Source organism: Pristis pectinata, chromosome 13 (assembly GCF_009764475.1).
Source record: "Pristis pectinata isolate sPriPec2 chromosome 13, sPriPec2.1.pri, whole genome shotgun sequence".
NCBI classification, from domain to species: domain Eukaryota; kingdom Metazoa; phylum Chordata; class Chondrichthyes; order Rhinopristiformes; family Pristidae; genus Pristis; species Pristis pectinata.
The window spans coordinates 43,696,335-43,718,110 of record NC_067417.1 but is presented as its reverse complement, the minus strand read 5'-3'; the positions used below and the strand labels follow the sequence as shown (position 1 = coordinate 43,718,110).

The window sequence follows — 21,776 nt, the reverse complement described above, 5'->3', positions numbered from 1 at the left end:
TCAGGAGATTGGTTCAACCATACAGATGGCCATGGAAGGAGTGTCCACAATGCAGCCTGTCCATTTGTCAATGATGTGGTGAAGCCACGTCATTTATATACCATTAGCAACCCTGCCAGTACTTCACACCAACTTCAGTACTAAAGTGACGACCCTCATCACCCTCAGTGCAGAACCAATGCTGGTGCTGCATGCCTTAAAATTAAACAGTGCACATTCAACCTCCTGTTCCTTTTATGTGCCTCAAATCCTAACAGCCTTCACTACCATAGAGCCGTTCTGTGTTCTTCTTCCTACTCATCCAACTCTCAAACCCCACCCCTCCTGAAGTCCAGCAAAGGTCCTGGTGCTACCATTCTGCCCTCTCCCCAGTTCCAAGGTTACACCACGGAAGCAGACTGTTAGAACGAGCAGTGAGATTTCTCACCTGGACCATCATGAGGGTTTTGCTGTCACCGCTGAGGGAGTCTTGCAGCAGGTAGGTCAGTTTGGAATTACGGAAAGGGATGTACGGCTGCTTGGACCGTAGTGCACAGATGACATCACCCAGGGCCAACAAGGATTTGTTAATATTCTGGGCTTCTCTCAGCCGGGGTCCCTCTGCCCCCGACTTTCCAACACGCTCAGAGCCTGCCAAGTCCACCAGGTTTAATTTACCTGCAAGAAAGCAAGGCAGTGATTGGAAGACCCACATGAATCACATCTCCACGCAGGAAGAGGGAATGAGTTATCGGCCCAGTTGTCACAGGCTTCGTTGGAATTCACCCTTTGTTAGGTTCCATGCTCTGTGAATCAATGCACCCCACCCAGACTATAAAGCACCTTCTTCTATCACAGACAGGTTGGCCAGAAGGATTATGGTTCCCCCATCCATTTCCTACACTCCCACAACTCCCCAACTGCCCTGTGGTCATCCTGGGCCCCGAGTGCAGGACAGGGACTCTTCACAAATAAGATATCTTTATTAGTCACATGTACATCAAAACACAGTGAAATGCATCTTTTGCACAGGGTGTTTTGGGGGCAGCCCGCAAGTGTCGCCACACTTCCGGCGCCAACATAGCATGCCCACAACTTCCTAACCTGTTCGTCTTTGGAAAGTGGGAGGAAACCAGAGCACCCGGAGGAAACCCACGCAGACACGGGGAGAACGTACAAACTCCTTACAGACAGCGGCTGGAATTGAACCTGGGTCGCTGGCGCTGTAATAGCGTTACGCTAACCTCTACACTGCTGTGCCTGCCCTTTGAAACTAGGCACTGAAGGGAGATTCATCCTTGACACGCTGTAAATGGAGCAATCCCTACCCTACTGGAGCACTCTACCACAAATCCAAAATCTAACACATTCAAATGCAAATTAGAAATCTCCACCATAAAGTTCTATTTCAGGCCCTGGCAGAAGTATAATTAGAGACACTACAAGGTGGGGAAGTGAGTATGAGGAGGGACAGTTAGCTTTGAGCAGAAGTACCTGTGGGCCCGCTACCACATTCTATACACAAAGCCCTGATTGATGGAGTTCAATTCATTAATAATCTTGTAATTGGTGACTTCCTGGGCATAAGACAAAATAGGCCAAGCTTGGACTATTTTATCATCCATTAATTCCTGCATTATCATTCTAACGTACCCATTTACACATTGAAAATTACTTAAAAATGAACAAAACCTGATACAAGGGAGGTCCGAGATACACACACCAGAGTTCTGATGTTTAATAACATTGAACGGCATTAACTCCTTCCCTTCAATGCCGCAGGTACATCACAGCTACTGATTTACAAAGCCTCTATGTTCTCTGCTGTGCTCAGACCGTACCTGTTGTTCGAACTCCAGAGGTGAGGTTTATCCCGGTCACGGAAACGATAAGCAGAGCGTGGGACCGGGAGCTGCGTTCATTCACATTCGTGAAATCTGTGGCCCGATTCACACGCCCAAGTTCAAAAACCTGCGGGAACAGGACAGTCTTGCAAAGAACTGAATTTCTCAAAGTCTTAGACATCAGCTGAAGATTGTTGGCAATGTGTCTGCTGCGTTACTCTTTAATTTCAGAAAAAGACACCTTGTAATCACACTGATGGTAAAAACTAACTCCTCAATCTGTTGCCAGCTGAACAGAGCAAAACAGACAGAACTGGCAAAGGCAGGTCTGTTGCTCAATAACTTGTCCACTCTGTTCAGGCTGAGACCCAATGAGTAGTACCAAGGTGTTGTGGCTACAATCCTTTAGATGAAGCTTAAACCAATGCCTCTTCTTCCCTCTCAGGTGGACCTTACAAAGCTGACGGCATTATACTGAAGAACAAGGGTGTTCTGGCTCAGGTCCTATCCATCAAACAAGGCCACTAGAAGCGGATTATCTGGTTTATTTTCCTGTTGCTGTTGAGTCAAACTCGAGTCAGAGAGAGACAGCACAGAAACAGGTCCTCAGGCCCAGAGTCTGCTTCAAACACCAACCACCGACTTACACTGATCCTACATTAATCCCATTTTTTTTTTTATTCTCCCCACATTTTCATCAACTCCCCCGATTCTACCACTCACCTGCACAGAGTGGCCAATTAACCTACCAACCCAGACGTCTTTGGGATGTGGGAGGAAACCAGAGCTCACGTGATCACAAGGAGAACGTGCAAACTCCGAGCGGACAGTGCCTGAAGTCAGGATTGATCCCACGTCTCTGACACTGTGAGGCAGCAGCCCTACTGGCTATGCCACCGTGCTGCCCTCGAGGACCTTGCTAATTAGTTGCCGTGATTCCTTCATTATAACACTGACAACACTTCAAAAATACTTCAAAAGGCGTTAAGTGCTTTTTTCCAGAGTCTGTGCGTGGATGGTTCAATTGCTTGGAAATGGCACCAGCTGCCTAGACAACAAGACATTATAACCAGCAGCCAGCTCCAAACGACTGACCAATTCAAAGCAAACAATCCAACTCTCCAATCCCCTTTCCCAGTCCCAAACTGCAGGGCTGCTCAGTCTCTTTTTACCTGTCACATCAGAAAGCAATGAACAACGGCTCTCACCTTGTTGATGTCGTCCACACTCTGTACTCTGATCTGAATGAGGCCTGGTACGTAGAGCTGCCCACTGCCATCGGGACTCAGCTTTATTTCAAGCTTCTCGCTGGGGTCCTTGGCCAACAAGTTCCTGCAAATAAACAAGTTGACTCTAGTGGCCTCAACAAAAGCTCAACGTTTGCTAGTGCCCATCGAGCGACTGCCTCACCAACAGACGTACAACCACGAGGAGGAAAAGACCACACTAGACACAGAGCAGCAGTAAGCACCAGACAGGGGGAGGCCGTGGGTACAGTAATATGCTCACAAAAGTGGAATTTACAACAGAAAACTTGCAACTGTTCCCAACACCCAGTCCTCATTACCTGCGAGGGGTGGGGTACAGAGTCCCCATGAACAACAAAACATGGATACCACTAAGGCTCTTTCCATCTCCCAAATGAACATAAATATACCCTACAACATTCTAAAAGCATTAACATGTATTAATAAACACAAAACATTCAAATACTGCAAAGTAAATATTAGCTAGCAAACTACTTCCATTGATTGTTTGAAACTTACAGGCTTTGATCAGTTTTGAAATCACAAGGTGAAGCTGTGTAAACAAGGACTGCTCTCCATGAGAAACAGAGAACAGCAGGGAGCCACTTGACACAAGTGGTGTGGAAACTGATCACCATATTTACACAGACAACAACTGGTTGATCATTGTACACATGCATATAGACGTACTTATTCAAAAAAAAACTGAGATGGAGCCTGGGACCAACCTCGCAAGTACGTGGATCTGCAGATAGCAAATCAACAGTAATGAGGACTAAGTGAAGACTTATTTAGACAAGAGACCAGGAAAGAAACGCGGGTGGAGGTGGAGTGGGATTTTCCAAAGTAGTGACTTTAACCAAACTTCTGCAGCTGTAATCTGAAGATTCAAATTTGACCACATTTAAGTGCCACTTCTCAGGGAAGGGAAGAGTCACAGGGAAAAGCTAACCATCAAATAAATGACCTGTCCAGTAGGGCCCAGGAACTTACAGCTTAACAGAAATCAAGGACGTGGCATCACAAAGACTTCAGCAATTTAGACAGACTGCTCAAGTTATAACTTGGATCAGGTTACATTCTGGAAGACATCAATTTTCTTTTCAAAAGCTCAGACAATATTAATCAATCATTTTGATTTTAATAGCTCCACACCTCCACACAGAAATTCCTCTGTGATTTTTGTTTTGTACTAAAGTTGAAGGTATACTCCTTTCTATTAAGAAATGATTGTACCAGACCAATTCTGATGAACCTGTTTGGTAATTACAATGGAATTCCTCATAACAACAATATTTTCCTTCATTGTCAAACATGCTCAAACAGAACCCTGAAATACCAGCCCCTCTCTCTCATGGCTAACTCTAAACCACAAGAAATTTGCACTTCATGTTGTAGCTTGTTGGACAGTTTAGATGAAGTAGTGGATAAAGTGCTTAACTCTGCACCTAACTTGCATTGTAATTGGAGACATTCATTTTAATTAATTTGTTGGTTCCCCAATTATTGATTTCAAGACTTTTGCCATTTGGACATTCACATGTTCTGGTGATCTCAGTAAGTTATGAGCATATCCTTAATGTTATTGACCTGCGTGGCCAATGAGTTCAGCACTGAAATGATTTAATTGCCAGTGGAATCAACTAGTTCTGCACAACAGAACACATTATGTAAACAGCAAGGCAATTGGATAAACCCAGATCCACACAAATTTCACCAGATGACCACGCCGAAGCCCCACAATGATGAAAGCAGATTAATCACCTTCGAGTGTCAGCGATGTACTTTGCTGAAATACGAAGAGAAAAGCCAACAGGTGCAGGCACCAGAGGTGAAGTGTAAGGAATGAGAGGGTGAGAAAAGAAGTGCTTCAGCAGGTTCAGATGGGGTCACTTAGAGATCAACAGAGGGAAGTCAAACAGTTTGGACCAGGATTCCTTTAGAGGGAAAAAGCAATCCAGTATTTTTGTGAAGCCAAAGGTGTCAGGAAAGTCCTGTCAGCTTTAGACTTGTTCTTTCAGAGGTGTCAAGCTTGATGGTATTAGGCTGCTACAGCTGTCCTCAAGTTTATCTGGGGCTTAACGGCAAGGACTTGGAAACATGGAGATGAGACACTCCGCTCATCACAGATATACGAGCAGGCCATTTGCACTCTCTCCGCCCCACCACGTCTAATCTTTTAACTCAGTGCCACTTCCCCGTGCTAACGCCACATCATTTGATACCCTTAATATTTATTAATCCTGGATGTACTTGGTTACAGAGTCTTCACAGCTCCCTTGGGTGGAGAATTACAAAAAAATCACTATCCTCTGAAGAAATAGTCACAATTTCTTCCTGTCTTTGTCCTGAATAATCAACCATGTATTTTGAGAGCTGGTTCCGGACACCCCAACCAGGGAAAACATCATCCCTGAAACTTCCTTGTCAAGTATGAATAAAAGTTTGTATGTTTCAAGGCGATCACCTCAAATACTTGTAAAATCAAGAGTAAAGATCCAATCCACTTAATCTCTCCTCATATGGCAACCCTGCCATCCCAGGAACCAGTCCTGTGAGCTTTAGCTATAGTCCATCTGTAGGAATTAAATCCTTCCTTGGGTAAGGAGACCAGACCTGTACACTGTATTCCGGGTGCAATATGTACCCGTTCTAGTACTCAAACCCTCTTACAATAGAGGCCAACATACCATTTATCTTTCTAATTGTTGCTGTACCTGCATGTTAACTTTCAGTGAACTGTGCAGAAGGACACTCAGGTCCCTCTGAGCATAGTTTGTTTTAAATAGAAACTCTCACTAGTTAAAAAATATTCCACCCTTCCATTTATACTGTTGTTACCTACTGGAAAGTGGGTGTGTGCATGCATCACACTGGACTTCCCCTGGTGAATGAATCTCTCACACCAATTTTCTTACATCCCACAAAAACGTCGTCCAACCTCCCGCAGGGAGGGGAAAGGGGAACAGAGGAGAATCTCTCTGCCAGGCTCCCAACAGTGTTGGTCAGACTGGATCCAATGGCATGCCAGAAAGATTCAGCATCAGAATCACTAGTGATCGTGACGCATCACTTGTGACCTCTTCTGCATCAAATCTTTTACATGGGGAGGAGGGGGAGGAGGAGGAGGAGGAGGAGATGTGACCAGGACAGATGGAGAACACAGTGAGCCCAAAATCCTGTCAAATAGGCTTCCAGCAACAGCATGTATCTAAATAGTGTGAGGGAGGCAGAAGTTATAGTCAATCTCCCAAGAAAAGCAAAGGCTGATGCACAAACCACTGGGAAATTCTGAATTAAGTAGGCCACAGAATACTTTTTTTTAAAAAAGTATGAAAACGAAAGTCAGCTCTACAGCCATGCCAAAGCATTGCACCAATCACCAATCATGCAGCTCCCATCAGAGTGCAAGTATTAGTAACCTCATAGTTAGATCCTCAGTCTTCTGGGGGTCAGACCCCAGCAGGTCTCTATAAAAAGAGAAAATACTATTAGCAACCACATCCACATATAATCCCCATCAGTTAACACGCTATCATGTGGAGCGCAGTCCTCCGTTGCTCGCCCATCGCCTCCTACCTGAGGGTTTCGTTGTAGATCTCAGCCATGCTGACAGTGATGGTGAGGTCCCAGTCTGTTGAGCGCTCTGCCACTTCACCAAATAGGTGCTGGAGAGCGCGCTGGTTTATCCCAGGGTCTTCCGGCAAGCCCTAGGGAAATAGGGATATCATGCCAATGTTACGTCTTGGCTGAGAAAAATAAACAGCTCTCCAGACACTGAGGGGAATTTAATGGCAAAAAAGTAAAGAGGGAGGAACTACAGAAAGAAATCAACCACTGGTTCAAAACGCAAATCTGGTTTTTGTACATTATCACGAAATGCGGAGACCATTGAAAAATCAAGTCACTGCAGATGCTGGAAATCTGAAACAAAAGCAGAAAATGCTGGAAACCCCCAGTGGGTCAGGTAGCATCTGTGAAGGGAGAGAGTTGAAGTTTCGGGTCAGAGACCCATCAGTAGAAATAGGTCTAATGAGGAAGGGGTCTCTGGACTCTAACATTAACACTTCTCATCTTTCTACCTTTCTGTACAACAGACCATGGGCACCCTGGTTTTGCCCTACTGGAGACATCCTGCAGCTTAACTTTCTTTTCTCTCCTTCCTATTTCTGACAAAGGGTCTTCAATCCAAAACATTGACTTCATTTCTGTTCCCACAGATGTGACCTGACCCAAGTATTTCCATCATATCCTGGTTTTGTTTTAGGATTTCCAGCATCTGCAGTTTTTTTTTGATTCTCATTAACCGTTAACTCCCATGCTGGTGAGATGATTCCTGCATTTTACTGGGGAGCCAGTTTTGTTAAGCCAGGTTAACGGATAACTGAGATCTTTTTCCTTCTTGTCCTTCCTGCACAAATTAGTTAACGCTATTTCAGAGTTAACGTGAACTTGAGACCGAGGTGGTTCACGTGGCCAGTCGCGGTACTTGTTGCTGGCATCCAATAAATTGCTTTCCCCGCAAAGCATCTAAAAATATGAACTTGGCGACACTATGAGGGCAATTAATCCTGATTTAAAAAATGCACCATTAAGATCCCTACCTCCATTGTGTAGGTCTTCCCAGAGCCAGTTTGTCCATAGGCAAATATACAGACATTGTACCCATCAATGCAGGACGTGATGAGAGCTTGAACCTCCCGGAATATCTGGGGCAAATAACAGGATAAGTTATTTCAGAAATTGATGCTGATGTCAAGACACAAACCTTCTGATGTTTGGTGATCATCATCTGTGTAGGAAAGCTCAGTTGCCAGTTTGGTTTTATCCCCTCTTTCCCCTGCCTGGGACACTTGGACCTACATTTGTGGGGTTACGAACACACAGATGAGGAGGAATACAGGCCACGGATGATCTGACTGTATCCGAGTCTACATTCCCATCTACCCACAGTAACCCTTCACCCCTTGCTGATCAAAAATCCATCCATCTCTGCCCTAAGAACATTTAAAGACTCTGCTTTCACTGCCCTTTGAGGAAGGAAATCACAAAGATTCATCATCCTCAGAAAACAACTGCTTCATCTCTGATTTAAATGGGTAACCACTTACTTTTAAATTATGACTCCCAATTCTAGCTTCTCTCACAAGATGAAATATCCTTCCCACATCCACCCTGTCAAGATCTTATGTTTCAGTCAAGTCTTATCTCACTCTAAACTCCAATGGATACAAGCCTAATCTATCCAACCTTTCCTCATAACACAGCCCACCCATTCTAGGTATCAAGTTTAGTAAACCATCTCTGAACTGCTTCCAATACATTTACATCCTTCCTTCACTAAGGAGACCAATACTACACACGACCTACAAGAGAGGAACCTCATTCAGTTTTTGTGGAGTTAGACATCAGCTTGTTGAGACACAGAATGAGCCAGAACTACATAAAATCATAGGAAAGGCCAAACAAAAGGGTCAGCTGATTCAAGAACTATCCATGAGAGGTCAGCAGCACTTGGGGGAAACAATTATTTTTTGGTGCACCCAGCTGAAATATCAGATGGCTTTCAAATTGTGAATTACTTTGAACTTCAATCACTATTATGTAAATAAACAGTAGCTATTTTGCAAGATCCCATACATAAGTGAGAGATAAATGGCCAGCTAGCAAGAATGGGACACTGCTCAGAAAGTGCAGGCCAGTGGAGGAAGTATACTGATAATGAGCTCAGACTGTGATCTCACACAGAGATAAAACTGATTAAATAAACCAAACAAATCCACAAATCTTTGAGAAACTCCAACTATTGTCCCAGGAGGAGGTGATAAGAAACCAGAAGAGGCCCAGAGTAGTACAGGAATGGAAACAAAGTTAAGGTATGCAGTACACTATAAAACATGCCCTTAATTCTAATATGATAGAGATGCAGATGATTTCACACGTTGACAGATCTTAACTAAAGAACCTAATGTATTGTGAGAGTAGTCATGGCATTTATATAGTTGGCGTAGTTAAGTTCCTGATTAATGGTGAGCATCTTCTCCCCCCACCCTCTCCCCGCTGATCAAGTTGTTAATGGAGGAGGATTCAGTGGTGATGCTAATCAAAGGAGAGGGTTAGACTCTTCCTTGATGCTCGCCACTTATCAGTCTGCGCCTGCACATTGGTCTGGTCTTGTTGCATGGGGGCACGAACTGCTTCATGTCACGTGGAAGAGAACACTCTGCAATCCCCACTCTTAGCTTGTTGTTGAGGAGGAGGAGGAGCAGGAATAAATGCGAGATATTAACCGATATGATTGTCAACAACTTCATTATAGCATTCTTATCTCGTGAATAATAGTGGGGTAGAAAGCAAACTGAATGGACCTTGGTCACTCCTGGTCTACGACTCCCCATACACCAGCTTCTGATCTTCATCCAACCAGTGCTTATGGACTTGCACACATCCCAATGATGAGTTAGATCATACACCAGTTCTCACACCAAGTCCACTTACATCTGCCTGTAATGCGTACGGCTGAAAAACCTTATCCAGCTCAAACATGGAGGTTTTTCCACGATGCGAGACGTACAAGACTGCATCATCATCTTGATCGAAGGAAACGACATTCCTGTTGTCAGGCCCCGCACCGTCCTCCCTGGTTATAGGTCGAACTCTGCACAAGACACGAATATTTCCTGAAGAAATGATACAAAAGAAGTGTCAGTGAAAGCTAAGGCAATTTCTTATTTTTTTTAATTTTCTCTGCATCCATTAAATCACTGGATGATGACCATCTACCCCCAGAGCAGATATTATGTGGCTAATTTTGGTCCAAGAGCTCCTCTCTGCTGTGAGCGTTCAAAGCTCAGCACACACATGGTCCCAGCTCACCTCGAAGCCGCACCAGCTCATTGTGGCACTTCTTGCGGAGCTGCATCTCCCGCTTGTACTTGCGTAGAAGATCCTGGTTTATCTCCTTCGCTTCCTCCACCGCCTGGTAAATCTAGAAAGAAGGATGTACATGTCCTGAAGCATCCAAGAGCCAATTGACGAATTCACTGTTGTAAGAAATGTAGCTCCCATGTCAAGAACCAGTCCTTTGCCCTGTATGGTCGATCCGCCAAAATGTCCTCACTGCCACAGGCACAGCATAAAGATGGTCAGTTGCCATGTCACCTGCACAGACTGCTGATTCAGCTTCCTATGTCCTTGCACTGTGGGGGCTCTAGTTACATACTCCACACACCTTTGCAACATTTTTCAACTCACCTCTTTCTTTGTTTGGCTGACAGCATCCTGCAGGAGACAGGGAAAATCCCGTACGTGATTCTTCAGACAGTTGTAATCACTAGTCAGTGTCTTTAGGGCTGGTTGGATGGAGAGGAGGTTCATTCGAACACCTGCAGGAAGAGGATCCGAGGTCAGCACGGTGGCGAGGCCCTTCGCTTCCCAGAGCAAAGTGCTGCACGTGGTGCTAGCCTGTCCTCGCAATAGGCTTCAACTCAGTGCCTCCCTCGTGCTGCAAGTTCACCCTGCTCACGCTCAACCACAGGGTTCGCCCAGTTTGTCTCAAATTGCCACAAGGAAGCAAACATTGAGTTAAAGTGCCTCATTCTCATTCCCTCTGCCTCATTCTCATTCACTCGCTGTCTCAAGAAGGCAACATCCATCATCAAAGATCCCCACTATCCGGGCCATGCCACCTTTTCACAGTTACCATCGGGCAGGAGGTACAGAAGCCAGAAGTCCCACGCCACCAGGTTCAGGAACGGCTACTTCCCTTCAACCATTCAGTTCTTGAACTAACCGGCACAAGCCTAATCACTACAGTTTAGCAACACTATGACCACTTTGATCAATTTGCACTAAAATAAATTAGTTCTTCTGTTCTAATTGCACTTTCTTGAAAAAATTGTGTATAATTGATGTTTAATTTGTTTTTCTTGTGAATGCTGCGTATCTGATGCCACGTGTTTGTGATGCTGCTGCAAGTAAGTTTTCATTGCCCCTGTGCATATGTGTACTTGTGCATTTGATAATAAACTCAACTTTGACCACCTGCACATTACTCGAAGATCCCATTAAATGCAAGTTCTCCACGCCAAGGATGTTTATTGCTTTTTCTGCATCACCTACCATTCAGATTATCATGCACGATCTTCATTTCAGAGCGGGCATGCTGGAAGACCTCTTCAATGGCTTGGTTCTTCTCATCTTCCATTTTCTGAAGTGCTGTGAGCATCTCCCCTTGTGCTTGCTCGAGCTCTGCCTCGTACATCATGATCTGCAGTTTGGAGTAAGTGTTATTGCCAGCCGAGTTGGCCTGGAACCTCTCAGACATTATAAATCACAAGTGGTTTCCAAGTTAATAGATAATAATGTAACTACATTAATCTTTCCAATGGAGTAAACGTTAACAATGTAACATTGGACATTTTTGGCTGCAAATGGAGATGAACAACTCCTGGAATTCTATTAACATTAGAGAGGAGTCCCTGGACTTGCCTGAGCTTGAAGCTGAGCTGACGCTCGCCAAGAGTCTTGAAGCTGTTGTTCCTGCTCTGTCAGCAGTTGTCTCTGGATACCAATCTGTTCCTGAAGATAATGATTCCTGGACTGGGCTTCTTCTAAATCCTGCTTCATCCTCGATGATTCAACTTCCATTTTTTTGGTCATATACTATGCGTGATTTAACAACAATGTTAATTAAATGCATTCACCAAACCCAGAATCAGTAGCAGTTCCAAAACAATTGTGTCTCTCTCCACCCCAGCCACTCACTCAGAAACCACATATCAATGTCCAAGAGTACAAAGAATTATTGCAGTCTGATGAGAGCCGAGAGACATCAGCCACAAATAAATCTCACACATTGTTGAAATTATGAAGACCTAAAGTAGTATAACCTTCTTGCTTGACAGAAAGAGAAAAATCTTGAGATTAATAAGAGTTGACAGAGAAACGGAAGAATATGGAAAAGGTATTTTCTTATGAAAATCTATCCTTAATTTAGTCAGAGCTTGGCTGGAGTACACTGATTAGATTACAGCCAAAATACCAATACCCCTGTTGAAGAAACAACAACAGTTTTCAAAAAATTAAACAATGAGGTTGGGGAGGGGAAGGGGAAGGAGAGGCAACAAAGACAAGGCAAGAGGGTAATTGACTGAGGCAACATCTCCAGGAGAGATGCAGTTAAAAGCATTAACACCTCATGGCCACAGGGTTTATTCTGAGATTAAAAGGAAGTATTATTCTGTCAATTGGTTACCTCACATGCCTCAATAAGTTTGGACATCGTCTTCTGGTTCCCCACATTCCTCATCGAAAGGCCAATTGAGACAAACTTACTGACAAAACCTTGCAAATGGGGGGGGGGGGGGGGGGGGGGAAAGGAGATGGGGGGAGGAGAACCTTGGTGTCCACAAAGTTGGTGGAAAACTCAGGGCCATAGGCATTGGCCATGACTCACGGTGAGAATCAAAAGGTTGCCAGTTCAAACTCCACTCTGAAGGTGAGCAGAATCCAGAATCGTATTTCAGAATAAAGTTAAGGGAGGAGCCATCCTTCAAGTCTGGTTGAAGGGTCTCGACCTAAAACGTCGAATGTCCATTTCCTTCTGCAGATGTTGCCTGACCCTCCAGCAGCTCTTTTCTGGTCAAACATGGTTTAACCAGCAACTTTAATTTGACCACTTTCCGACAGCACGTTAAATATGCACGTATTGCATGCACACATACATACTTCATTACTAACTGTTAAGGGGTAACGATGTGGGGGAAGAGGGTCTTGCTCTGCTGGTTCCTCACTGAGCACATTGCATTAAACCAAGGCCATCCTTAATTCAACACAAAAAAAATGGGAGAGCAAGGAAGTTGTTTCTTGTGCATGAGCCAAGTTCTGTTCAACCAGCATCACTGAATAGATTATTTGGTCACTTTCTCATTGCTGCTTATGGGATCTTTCTGCACACAAATACAGCTACTGCATTTTATACAGTGATTGTACTTCAAAGGAACAAAATGCTGTTTAGAGAAACAAGATTATGAAACCTGATATGCAAATGCAGATCGTCTCTTACATGTTCACTTCCTGCAAAACTTAAGCAAAGGAAAAAGAAAGGGATCACAAAGATCTGTATTCTTTAGAGTTAAGAAGAATGAGTGGTTTTCTTATTGAAACGCAGAAGATCCTGAGGAGGCAGGAGGGTAGATGTCAAGATGGCGGAGAATCTCAGATGAGGGGACATGGTGACATGATTATGGGATGGTCATTTAAAATTGAAGTATGTAGGACCTTCTTCTCACAGAGGACGGTGAATGTCTGGAACAAGGCCTGGGGCAGATTAGCCATGATCATACTGAATGGCAGGACAGACTTGAGGGGCCAAGTGGACTTTCTCCTGCTCCCATTTTCAATGTTCTTATGTTCCAATGTTCAAAACCCGATGCAAAGCACAAATAAGAACCACAACAAGGGTACAGAGAAAGGTAAACACAAACATGGGAGGCAGTTGGATTTTTTGATCCATTTCATCATCCACTACCCACATCCACTCATTCCTGAACACACAAATCCCCCTCACCCACCTGAGCACAACAGCATTCAACAGTTCAGCTTAAGATTTTGGTGCATGTTTTTTTTTGTCTTATAATTTGGGTCTAACAATATCCAACCTGCCCCAATACACATCCAGTAGCATGAAGCAAGCCCGTCAACCCAAGGGCTCTGCGTCACTAACATATTGGTTGGAAGGGCAATCGCTTTTACCTTTACTCCTGGTGTGGACTGCTTGGCCAGGGCTAGATGGCAGTCCCTGATGCGCTTATTTAGCCTCTCTTCCCTCTCAGCTCTGTCCTGAAGGACATCTTTGAGGTGCTGTTCCAGCTCTGACAGCTGACGGGTCTTTTCCTCCAGCTCCAACTGCAAGACAGTCATTTGTTCCCGTAACCGAGAATTTTCCTACGACAGGGATGAGAATACAAGATCTGCTTAACATCCAGCAGCACAGCAAAGTTGCGAACCTGACAAATAGCTCTGATGTGTAGGTTGGCTTTCTTCTCTCCTCAGGTTCTAATGGAAATGGAGCACCTTCTGCTTTTGAGTCATAGAGCATGGAAACAGGCCCTTTGGCCCAACTCATCCATGACCCAACCAGGATGCCTATCCGAGTTAGTCCCCTTTGCCTGCATTTGGCCCATATCCCTCTAAATCTTTTCTATCCATGTACCTGTCTAAATGCCTTTTAAACATTGTAGTTGTCCCCTCCTCTGCAACATCCTCTGGCAACTCGTTCCACATACCCATCATCCTCTGTGTGAAAACATTTCCCCTCAGGTCCCGTTTAAATCTTTCCCCTCACCTTAAACCAATGCCGTCTAGTTTTAGACTTCCCTACAATGGGAAGACGACGGTGGGCATCCACCTTATCCATGCCCCTCATGAATTTATATACCTCTAGAAGGTCACCCCTCAGCCTCTACGCTCCAGGGAAAAAAGGTCCCAGCCTATCCTTATAACTGAAGACCTCCAGTCCTGGCAACATCCTTGTGAATCTTTACCATCTGTTTAAAATTTCAGCCAGTGCGCACAATGGTCCCAACAGTTGCCAAGAACCAGGAAGAGAGTGTCAGTAACAACAGCTTGACTCATTGGAAGGACTAAGTGTGGGAGAATGCTTGTCATATTTTACCTGGGTGCAGTGCCAGGTCTTGGTTTAATGTTTTACTATTCTCCGTCCCTGACGTCCCAGATCTTTACCTCTCCTTTTGTGGGGTAATATTTACCTAATTGTCACATATCTAGATTAAGTAAGCTTCAAAAAGTCACTTCAATCCCGAGCACTGCGCCTTTCTTCCTCCAATTAGGGAGATTTTCTAGAAGGTTTAGTAAGAGTAGACGATAAGAGAACGTTGCCCTTGACCTCGGCGAGAGGCCACGTGAGGCAGCAAGCTATTTGGTACTAGTGAAGAGAAATTTGTTATACATCTTTGAAATTATCTACCTCCGAGGGCCGTAGATTTGCAGTAAGTCAAGGCCACTAAAGGAATCCGGGTGAGAGGAGAGGGTGGGGGAAGGTGGAACTCCTGTTCTCAGTTCTGGCACCTATCTCAGGCCGAGACTGTGTGTCAAGCCAGAGTCCCACCAGCAACACCACCAGAGCCTCGCTCCAGCTCTCCTGCCTCGTCCTCCCAGGACAAAGCCAATTTGTTCCTCCAGACTCTGAGCAGGTGCTGGGAGAGGCACAGTTTCATGCTGAAACAATTAGAAGGATCCCTCAGCATGGGAGGTATTTCTTCATTTTCCTGACCACACCCTAACAGCACAATGGAAGACCCTGCATCATAACAACAGATGGCTCACCACCCTCACCTCAAGGGCAACTCCTGAGCACCAATAAATGCTGGGTTTGCCAGCAATGCTTGGACGCCAAGGATGAATTGAAACAAAACAACCCTGTTGGGTACAGCAGATTTCAGTACTTCACTTAATAGACCTACTAGAAACATAGTTTCTGCACCAGAAAGACTCCAAGACAAACCCAAAGAGCTCAGCAAAGAGAAAGCCAGCACTTGCCATGACCTCCAATGAATTAGCTGTGGCTCAGTGATGGCACTTGCATCCCAAGTCCTGTAGTTATGAGCTCAAGCCCCATTCCAGGCACTGATCACCTGCGCAGTACTGAAGGAGTGCAGTGTTTTATCAGGGGTGTTGGCTTTCAGCTGAGATACTGCACCCTGGTCCCACCTTCTCTCTCAGCTAGATGCCAATCATTTCGCAGCACCAATGGGAGGAACTGTAGCGTAATGCTATTACAGAGCCAGCAATCGGGGTTCAATTCCCGCCGCTGTCTGTGAGGAGTTTGTACGTTCTCCCTGTGATCACGTGGGTTTTCTCCAGGTGCTCCGGTTTCCTCCCATATTCCAAAGACATACAGGTTAGTAGGTTAACGTGGGTGTAATTGAGCGGCGGGGGCTTGTTGGTCCAGAAAGGCCTGTTACCGTGCTGTGTAAATAAAGTTTTAAGGAAGATCTGGAGTTCCCACCCCAGTGTCCTGGCCAACAGTTCTCCCTTAACCAACATCACTAAAGCTGACAGGTTTCTGGTTGATATCACACGTTTCTGGGACGTGTGTGCGCGCAAACTTCCTGCCACGTCCCTGCTATCCCCATGTCCTCATGCTCCAAAGTAAATCGGCTGTGAAGTGCTGTGTGATGTCCCCTGCTGCAGTGATCCAGGTTCTCTCTTACCTTGCTGTGCTCACAGTCGGTGCAGGTGGGGAGGGAGGCCCGGAACTGCTGGAACCGGAGCTGGCTGCCATTTAGTTCTTGCTTCAGTCGATCATTCTCCAGGACCAGGATTTCTAAGTGTTTCTCCAGGTCAGTTGTGCCCTGTCAAAGAGAGACAGGGACAGTGGGTCACAGTTACTATAAGCACTGGAACAGCATAAGATTCAAGTGTCTCTCTCCATCTGGGGAGTGATTCCTGCCAACTTGGAGCAATTTCTTCAGTTCCTGCAACTTAGTGAGGCTGCTTCACCTCCACTCCCCTGCACTGCTGAGATGAGCCCAGGGATCAGACATGCAACCATCTCGTGCTTTCATCCAAGAGGAAAGAAGGTGGACAAACGAATCAGCAAGGACTACTGGGGCTGGGACTCAAGGCAGCGAGCAGAGGCACCTGACCTCCCAGCACCATTGCCTGGTACCAAGACACTCCAAGACAGATGTGGTGCAATGGGAGTGCTCTACAAAGCTGAAAGCCCATCCATCAGAAGTGCGAGCACTGGGTGAAAGCCCACATCCGACTATCTTGGTAGCAGGGACAATAAGGCAGGTGTAGCAGATTAATGGTCCTGCTTGACCAGGCCTGATGAGACTTGCAAACGTATCACCATTCTTTCCAGGAACTGTCTACCCGAGAGCATCTTGGGAGTACTTTCCTCAGAAGGACTGCAAAGGTCCAAGGAAATGCCTCAACAACACTCATAGGCAATTGGGGATGAGTAACAAAACCTGGGCATGCATGTACGTTTTCACCCATAAAAGAACTGAAGTCCTTTCAACACTTGCATGCAATGCCAGAATACCTGAGATTGTGGAGTGCTGCCCAGCCCCTGCTGTTTTGACTCAGTTGTATTCAGTTCCTCCTGCAGCCTCACTTTGTCCTCCTGCAGACAGCTGATCATCTTGATGAGATTTTGGGTGACTCGAAGGGATTCCTCTGCTGGAGTAGAAAAGCTGGGAGTCCCCCAACCTGGGGAGAGACAGGTGGCAGGTTTTTTTTTTGGAGTGACGCAGTCAAGTCCAAATGTTCTGACTAAATGTGGACTTGGATTTCCAAGAACACCCTTAAGTTTGAGAACCCTGCAGAAGGTGACTTTGAGACACCCGTGGATAAATTTAATGTGCATACAGCCATTGCACACAGAAGAAACAGTAAAAAGACAATTGCTGTAAAATCTGGAACAGAAATCAGAAAACACAGCACCTGTCACATCTGCAGACAACAAATTTCAACATTTTGGGTTTGAACCCTTCCTCAGAACTCAGAAGTGAGAGAACAGAACTGCTCACGTTGAGTGTGGCAATAAAACTGAAGAACTGGTGAATGGGTGTGAAATAAATACAAGTAAATGAGTATTGTTTGATTGTAGAAGACTATTCCAGTGCTGCATCCACCTTTCTTTACCCCAACCAAACCCTTCCCAAGATTCAGGAGTAGGGGACACCTCTGTTTGCTAATAACACAAAATAGATGATTAGGCAAGTTGTGGGAAGGACTGTAAAAGATGGCATGGAAAAATTTTAATGTGCAAGATAAGTTAATGCACTAAATTGTGAACAGATATTTTCCACTCCCAGATCACAGAATGGTTCCATCACTCATCAGGTTTGCAACTACTTATAATTCCAACCAAACAGACTGCATTCGAGTGCCTACTAACTCCTCACTGCATTGAGAATATCAGTGGGTGCGTAGATGGACCTCCATACAAATGTCCTTAAAAAGTCCTTCCAATTAAACTGGAACCCCATCCCAAATGAAATCCCAATCTAAAGACCAATTGCTGCCAACTAAAAATCCAAAAACATGAGGGGCCACCGGCAAAGTAGTTGAGTGCCAGAAACCCAAAGCAGATATGCAAGGTGAATACAAGCCTGGAAAACCATTACGTTCTGTCAGTATTTGTACTTGCAGGGATTAATGTCTTCAAAGCCCTTGGGGCTCTCTGGGTATCCACACCCTTCCTTGTTGATATTCATGCCAAATGCTATTACCTCACACTTAATCCACATTAAATAATCTTACACATTAAATTATTTTCTTACCATCTTTTACAGAACTTCCCACGCATTGCTGAATCACCCATTTTGTGTTGTCAGCAAACTAAGATGTTCCTTTCTCCCACATCATGGGAAGAGGTTGGGTTGGAAAACACAAGTGGATGCAGCACTACAAGTGCATCAATTTCAGTCTTTGCCAAACAAAATGACTTATTTACTTTAAATATTTTTTTCAAAACTTTCACCAACTTCCTACTAGCACTGCAAGATTTCCCTGATCAAAGCACCTTAATGAATCTCTTCATAATCTACCATCACCAACACCCGCGTCTCCCCACCCCCTCCACCCCACCGACCTCGAGAGCAGCCCATCTTCTAAACCATTCCCTTCTTCAGAAAGTAAACAATAAGTTCAGTTTGTCAAAGCACAATTGGTCCCACATTTTTTTCTACTTTTTAAAAAAATATAATTTAAAATACTTCTTATAATTTATTAAACCTTTTTCAAATTATCTTTTAGCGCATTTAACCTTCCAAACTATATTTTGCCCATGCCACTTGATTACATTTATATTGCTAAGCTTGTGCTTCCTTTTAAAATTTCAATTTACCTTATAATCTCTATTTAATGAACTCAATCCTTTGATATTTTGCCTCATCTGAAAACGATTACCAAGCGCACCATCCCTGACATAAAGCAACATGTCCTCTGTTGTTCTCTTGATCTGCTTGCTGAGTAGTTAATGGTATCAGAGCCCTTCTCACCTTCATCAATATTTGCCCACCCCCACCATCCCCACCCCCAGTCCATCATTCCCACTTAAGCCTAAGGGTTTCTAGTCTAACTTGAAGTTATATTACAATCCTGACAGTTCTTCCAGTTATTTGTTCCACTATCCCCTAAAAATTCACTATGCAAAAGATGTATTTCACTGTGTGTTTCAATGTACATGATCTTATCTTATTTCCCAGAACTAAATCATGCAATGTTTCTTCAATGGTCTAGAAACAGTGAATTGGGCAGTTCAGGATGGATCCTAAAAAGTTTTCTACTTTAACCACATGTACGAACTTTATGCCAATATGTGGCCAAAAATCGCCCAATAATATTTCTGACATTCAAATTACATCCACTAGCCCCAACGTCCCCCAACCCTTTCTCCCTCTCCCACACATACACCTCAGCAATGTCATTGGCTGCAATGCAACTGAGAATCACAGCAATTTTTTTCCTAAATCTCAGCATTCCTCTTGCCAAATGCACTCCATGGGTAAAGATCAGGATGATGCAATGATGTGGTCAGGAATAACTGCAAGGTAACTGGCCCACCTATATTCTTGCCCATGCATCACTCCTCACAGAGGCTCCCAGTGCAGCCATTTATACCCGCTACAATCTGAAGCCTCCTCATCTGCAGTTGCTGCAACAAATCCAATTTTTTTTTGTACCTTCAAGACATTTGCTGAGCAAGACCCAAGCAGAAATGTTAAACTCAGCTCCTGTCCCAGAACAAATACTCTCAGAAATGAGCACAATGTCTGGGTGGAACATGGCTTCAGACCAACATTGCATGTTTCCCAACTCACATCAGGTCTCATAACTTATTCATTCACCTGTATGCTTACTATGCACCAGCCGCAGTCTCCAATTAGCACTATAATTGTCATGATACATCCAAACACTTGCAATGGTCTCACCCTCCCAACATCTGCATTCTCTTCCAACATTTATTCAAGAACTCTGTATTCTTCCAATTTTCACTGCCTACCCACTCCACACTCACAGTGCTGCACCTTGAGTTGTCTAGGGCTAAAGCTCTAGATTTCTTTAAATCTAATACTATAAAATGCTTAAAAACAGACAATTTTGACCAAGCTTTTGGTCTTCTGTCTGAATACTTCTAACGTGGCTTGGTGCCAAATCTGGCTGGTAACCTCCCCTTAGAAAGCAAAAGTACACAGAATGTATGTAAATAAGCGTTGTCAAGGCCAAAAACAAAGTGCCTTTTGGGCTGTCTGTTCAATGATTTGCAATCATAACAGGGGAAATTGGAGCATTTCCTTGTGCCTGCTCTGACATTCAACAGCTCGTGGTTGATCTTTTACATAGGCACCACTTTCCTGTAATATAACCCCATATCTCTTAATTCTCTTAATATCAAAGATAATACACCTTCAATTCAACTCCAGATTAGTAACATTTTTTTTTAAAAGAGGGAGAACTGAACTCCAGTTTACAAAGCCAATTCAGAATTTTATAATTTTAATCCCTTATTGCCTCTTAGGAAAGTATTTACCAGTTTACATATCACCTTGGAAAATGAGTCTACATTTGTCTGTTGTCTCTCATCTACCTTCAACTTCAAGAATGTCCTAACCCCCTTAAATTTAGAGCAAAATCCAGGATAACATGGTCATCCATTTACTCACTGCCAGATGGTTTCAGACTTTATTATCTGTGCTTTAGCTTTAAGTCAACTTTTCTTGTGTCATTTACTCCTCCCTACAGTTAATGCTCACTCCAGAACCTTGAGGACATCTCTGACTGCAAATAAAACCTAAATTTTAGCACAATGAATAACTAAGATTGCATTCATAGAACTAATCGCGTCTTAATTCAACAAAGCTTGGTACTATTGACAAATAATTATTTAAACAACTTCCAAACATTTGCACAGAAAGCAGCAAGAGTTGCAATGGAACCTGGAAAAGTAGCAAAGCTGCTGCTTGTGATGAGGTCCAGGGGAAGTCCAAGGCAACGTATATTTTCTGAATTGGGGATCTGAAGAAGTGTCAAGTCCAAAAATACCTTAATTGCTTAAAATTCCCAAGTTTATTATCTGTCAGCAACAGTAGACTGGGATCAAGCAATGCAAGGGCAGTGACAACTACTCAACAAAAATGACACCAATGGATCTAACTGAGTTCAACAATCCTGTAATGGGACAGTTCCAAGCCCATTCAGCCCTCCTTCCCATATGTTTCCCTGTTTGACTGATGATGGTGAATTCATTGGGACTCCAGCACCAAAGAACATTACAGCACACATCAGGAGATGAGTGAATTGTGGACAAGGTGGCATGATGGTACTTACTGTATGACAAATGGTTGGTTGTGGAGATGTGATGGAACACAGAACAATACAGCACAGGAACAGGCCCTTCAGCCCACATTGATTGTGCCAACCAAAATTTCAATCTAAATTAATCCCATCCCTTCATTCCCTGCCTGTTCATGTACCTGTCTAAATGCTTCTTAAACACTGATATCATATCTGCTTCCACCATTTCCCCTGGCAGTCCGTTCCAGGTATCTACCATCCTCTGTGCAAAAACTTGCCTTGTAACTCTCCTTTAAACTTTCCCCCTTTCACTTTAAAGCTATGCCCTCTATTATTTGACATTTCCACCCAGAGAAAAAAAAATCATCTACCC

At 44.1% G+C, this 21,776-nt stretch overlaps 1 protein-coding gene across 10 annotated transcripts in view; it reads right to left on the bottom strand.

Annotated features, from left to right (window-relative positions):
- kifc3 (kinesin family member C3) overlaps positions 1-21,776 on the bottom strand; it is a 71,554-nt gene that overhangs the window by 29,524 nt on the left and 20,254 nt on the right. For 6 of the 10 annotated variants that reach the window (XM_052028054.1, XM_052028057.1, XM_052028055.1 and 3 more), the window contains 12 exons: positions 13,826-14,017; positions 11,561-11,734; positions 11,192-11,339; positions 10,325-10,455; positions 9,947-10,058; positions 9,569-9,750; positions 7,675-7,779; positions 6,650-6,780; positions 6,493-6,540; positions 3,032-3,155; positions 1,821-1,950; positions 428-657 (listed from right to left, as the gene is read on the bottom strand). In XM_052028054.1, the coding sequence (XP_051884014.1) occupies positions 428-657; positions 1,821-1,950; positions 3,032-3,155; positions 6,493-6,540; positions 6,650-6,780; positions 7,675-7,779; positions 9,569-9,750; positions 9,947-10,058; positions 10,325-10,455; positions 11,192-11,339; positions 11,561-11,734; positions 13,826-14,017 (1,707 nt within the window). Of the gene's footprint in view, positions 1-427; positions 658-1,820; positions 1,951-3,031; positions 3,156-6,492; positions 6,541-6,649; positions 6,781-7,674; positions 7,780-9,568; positions 9,751-9,946; positions 10,059-10,324; positions 10,456-11,191; positions 11,340-11,560; positions 11,735-13,825; positions 14,018-16,305; positions 16,447-17,144; positions 17,312-21,776 lie in introns of all 10 variants that reach the window. The other 4 variants (XR_007957332.1, XR_007957333.1, XM_052028051.1 and 1 more) reach the window with 2 other exon arrangements.